Source organism: Nothoprocta perdicaria, unplaced genomic scaffold, assembly GCF_003342845.1.
Source record: "Nothoprocta perdicaria isolate Ctin4 unplaced genomic scaffold, notPer1 scaffold_579, whole genome shotgun sequence".
In the NCBI taxonomy this organism is placed as follows: Eukaryota; Metazoa; Chordata; class Aves; order Tinamiformes; family Tinamidae; genus Nothoprocta; species Nothoprocta perdicaria.
Window position 1 is genome coordinate 13,242 of NW_020455842.1, and position 4,253 is coordinate 17,494.

At 52.4% G+C, this 4,253-nt stretch overlaps 1 protein-coding gene across 1 annotated transcript in view; it reads left to right on the forward strand.

Annotated features, from left to right (window-relative positions):
• The first annotated feature begins 555 nt into the window (after positions 1-555).
• LOC112955517 (protein phosphatase 1 regulatory subunit 16A-like) overlaps positions 556-4,253 on the forward strand; it is a 10,051-nt gene continuing 6,353 nt past the window's right edge. Inside the window, exons 1-2 of the mRNA XM_026048838.1 lie at positions 556-1,253; positions 4,144-4,214. Coding sequence (XP_025904623.1) covers positions 1,010-1,253; positions 4,144-4,214 — 315 coding nt within the window. The 5' untranslated portion in view covers positions 556-1,009. The remainder of the gene's footprint in view (positions 1,254-4,143; positions 4,215-4,253) is intronic.

Here is a 4,253-nt window from a genome sequence, read left to right on the forward strand (position 1 = left end):
TCTTCCCTGTGTGTCTCCAGAGCCGCTTCCCGGCCTCCCTTCCTGCTCCTCTGAAACTGGAATCGGGATACTCTTCCGCAGGCGCCTCCGGAGCCGCTTTCCGGCTTTCCTTCCCGCTCCTTCAGCACCTGCTGCACTTCCCGGGGCTCCTCCAAAGCCGCTTCCTGGCGTCCGTTCCCGCTTCTCCGGAACCAGGATCGGGATACACTTCTGCAGGTGCCTCTGGAGCCGATTCCCGGCCTCCCTTCCCGCTCCTCCAGCATCGGGATCAGGCTGCTCTTCCCTGTGCATCCCGGAGCCGCTTCCCGGCCTCCCTTCCCGCTCCTCTGACACCGGGATCAGGATACTCTTCTGCAGGCACCTCTGGAGCTGCTTCCCGGCCTCCCTTCCCACTCCACTGGAATTGGCTGCTCTTCCCTGTGCCTCTCCGGAGCCGCTTCCCAGCCTCCCTTCCCGCTCCTCCAGCACCAGGATCAGGCTGCTCTTCCCTGTGCCTCTCCGGAGCCGCTTCCCGGCCTCCCTTCCCGCTCCTCCGACACCGGGATCAGGATACTCTTCTGCAGGCACCTCTGGAGCTGCTTCCCGGCCTCCCTTCCCACTCCACTGGAATTGGCTGCTCTTCCCTGTGCCTCTCCGGAGCCGCTTCCCGGCCTCCCTCCCTGCTCCTCCGACACCGGGATCAGGATATACTCTTCTGCAGACACCTCCGGAGCCACTTCCCGGTCTCCCTTCCCACTCCTCCGACATTGGCTGCTCTTCCATAGGTGCCTCCAGAGCCTCTTCCCGGCCTCCCTTCCCGCTCCTCTGACACCGGGATCGGGATACTCTTCCGCAGGCGCCTCCAGATCCGCTTCCTGACCTCCCTTCCCGCTCCTCCAGCACTGGGATCAGGCTGCCCTTCCCCACACACCTCCGGAGCCGCTTCCTGGCTTCCTCCCTTCCCGGGAGCATGGGCGGCGGGTGATGTCCGCGCGCGCCGGCCGCCGGGAACGCCGCCCGCTCCGGCTCCATGGCGGAGCACGCGGAGCTGCTGGCGGAGCTGCCGGCGCTCTCCCGCCTCGGCGCTCCGGAGCGCCTCCGGCAGGCGCAGCGCCGCCGCGCCCAGCAGCTCAAGCGCTGGGCGCAGCTGGAAAAGGAGCCCCGGGAAGCGCGGCCGGAAAAACGCCGGAAAAGCGGGAATGCCGACAAGCGGGTGACGTTCCCGGACGGCGTCCGGCTGCTGGACGCAGCCGCCCGCAATGACGTCGAGGAAGGTACGGCGCGCGCGGTGCGGTGGTAGGTGGGATTATCCCGATATTCCCGATATTCCCGAGGGGATTGTGCATCCCAGGATTGCGCATCCCGGGATTTAGGGTTGCCCTGGAAAGCGGCACCCTTTGGAAGGCGGCTTTGCGCCCTTGGAGGCACTGCAAGGCGAGCGGGCGATGCTCCCTATATCTGGGAATATCCCTGGAATTCCCGGAAGAATCCAGGGATAGTCCTGGAATTCCCAGAGGAATCCAGGGATAGCCTTGGAATTCCCAGAAAAATCTGGGGATATCCCTGGAATTCCCGGAAGAATCCAGGGATAGCCCTGGAATTCCAAGTGATATTCAGGAATATCCCGAATTCCACTCCATTTCAAAATTTTAGATTTTTGAAATTTCAAAATTTAGATTTTTGATGTTTTTGATTTTTGATGTTTTTGATTTTTGATGTTTTTGATTTTTGATGTTTTAGATTTTTAAAATGTAGAATTGTACAATTTAGAATGTTGGCATTTTAGATTTTCCGCATTTTAAAATTTTCAAATTTGAAATTTTTCAAAATTCCAGATTTTTCAAAATTTTAATCTCTTTAAAGAACTTTTTTCCAAACCACAGGGTAGTAGATGACCTGGTTCTTAGATGATCTGGTTATCAATGATTATCTGGTTATTTAGATGATCTGATTATCGATGATCCGGATAGTTCTGGTTTTCTGATTAATCGATGACCTGATTATTAGATGATCCATTTATTTATGATTATCAGCTTATCAGATTTAATTATTTAGATGATCTGGTTATTTCTGGTTATCCGGTTATTGATGACCCAGTTATTGATGATCCAGTTCTTTGGGGTTATCTGGTTATTGATGATCCGGTTCTTTGTGGTTATCCAGTTATTGATGATCCGGTTATTGATGATCCAGTTATTGATAATCCGGTTCTTTGTGGTTATCCGGTTATTGATGATCCGGTTATTGATAATCCGGTTCTTTGGGGTTATCCGGTTATTGATGATCCGGTTATTGATGATCCAGTTATTGATGATCCGGTTCTTTATGGTTATCCGGTTATGGACAATCCACTTATTGATCTGGTTCTTTGTGGTTATCCAGTTATTGATGATCCAGTTATTGGTGATCCAGATCTTTGTGGTTATCCGATTATTGATAACCCAGTTATTGATGATCTGCTTCTTTGTGGTTATCCGGTTATTGATGACTCAGTTATTGATAATCCGGTTCTTTATGGTTGTCTGATTATTAGATGATCCAGTTATTGATGATCCGGTTCTTTGTGGTTACTCGATTATTGATGACCCAGTTATTGATGATCCGGTTCTTTATGGTTATCCAGTTCTTGATGATCCAGTTATTGATCCAGTTATTGATGATCCGGTTCTTTGTGGTTATCCAGTTATTGATGATCTGCTTCTTTATGGTTACTCAGTTATTGATGATCCACGTATTGATCTGATTGGTTATCCGTGGTTATCCGGTTATTACATGATCCAGTTCTTCACGGCTATCGGGCTGTTGCTGCTCCGGTTGTTTGTGGTTATCAGGTTATTGATGATCCCATTATTGATGATCCCATTATTGCTGCTCCGGTTCTTTGTCATTATCCGCTTGTTGCTGATCCGGTTAATGCTAATCCAGTTATTGTTGACCCGGTTCCTTGTGGCTCTCCGGCTGTTGATGATCCGGTTCTTGATGATCCGGTTCTTTATGGTTATTTGGTTATTGATGATCTGGCTGTTGATGATCCGGTTCTTTACGGCTCTCCGGTTACTGCCAATCCGGTTGTTGCCAATCCCATTCTTTACGGTCATTGCTGATCCGGTTGTTTATGGTTACCGGTTATTGCTGATCCGATTGTTGCCAATACGGTTCTTTATGGCTGTTGCCGCCGCGGTTGTTGCTGACGTGGTTCTTTATGGTTCTTGCTGATGCGGTTGTTGCCAGTGTGGTTGTTGCTGACCTGGTTCTTTATGGTTCTTGCTGATGAAGTCGTTGCCAACGTGGTTCTTCATGGTTGTTGCTGCCGCAGTTGTTGCCGGCACAGTTCTCTATGGTTGTGGCTGATGGGGTTGTTGCTGATGGGGTTGTTGCCGTTGTGGTTGTTGCTGCCGCGGTTGTTGCCGCCCTGGTTCTTTATGGGTGTTGCCGCTGTGGTTGTTGCCACCGCGGGTGTTGCCGCCCTGGTTCTTTAGGGTTGTTGCCGCCCTGGTTCTTTATGGGTGTTGCCGCTGTGGTTGTTGCCACCGCGGGTGTTGCCGACGTGGTTCTTGCTGCCGCAGTTCTTGCCGCCCTAATTCTTTACGGTTGTTGCCACCGTGGTTCTTTATGATTGTTGCCACCACAGTTGTTGCCGCCGCGGTTGTTGCCACCGTGGTTCTTGCTGCCACGGTTCTTTATGGTTGTTGCCGTTGTGGTTGTTGCCACTGTGGTTGTTACCACCCTAATTCTTTATGGTTGTTGCTGCCGCGGTTCTTTATGATTGTTGCCGCTGCGGTTGTTGCCGCTGCGGGTGTTGCCGCTGTGTTTTTTTCCGCCCTGATTCTTTATGGTTCTTGCTGCCGCGGTTCTTTATGGTTGTTGCTGCTGCGGTTGTTGCCACCATGGTTGTTACCACCCTAATTCTTTATGGTTGTTGCTGCCGCGGTTCTTTATGATTGTTGCCGCTGCGGTTGTTGCCGCCGTGGTTCTTGCTGCCACGGTTCTTTATGGTTGTTGCTGCTGCGGGTGTTGCCACGGTTCTTTATGATTGTTGCTGCTGCTGTTGTTGCCACCGTGGTTGTTGCCTCTGTGGTTTTTTCCGCCCTGATTCTTTATGGTTGTTGCCGCCGCGGCTGTTGCCGCCGCGGCTGTTGCCGACCCTCCTCGCCCTTCCCGCAGTCCGCCACTTCCTGCAGAGCGGCGTCGACCCCGACCTGGCCAACGACGACGGCCTCACGGCGCTGCACCAGGTAGGCGACCCCGCGGGTGACGGTGACGGCGACGGTGAC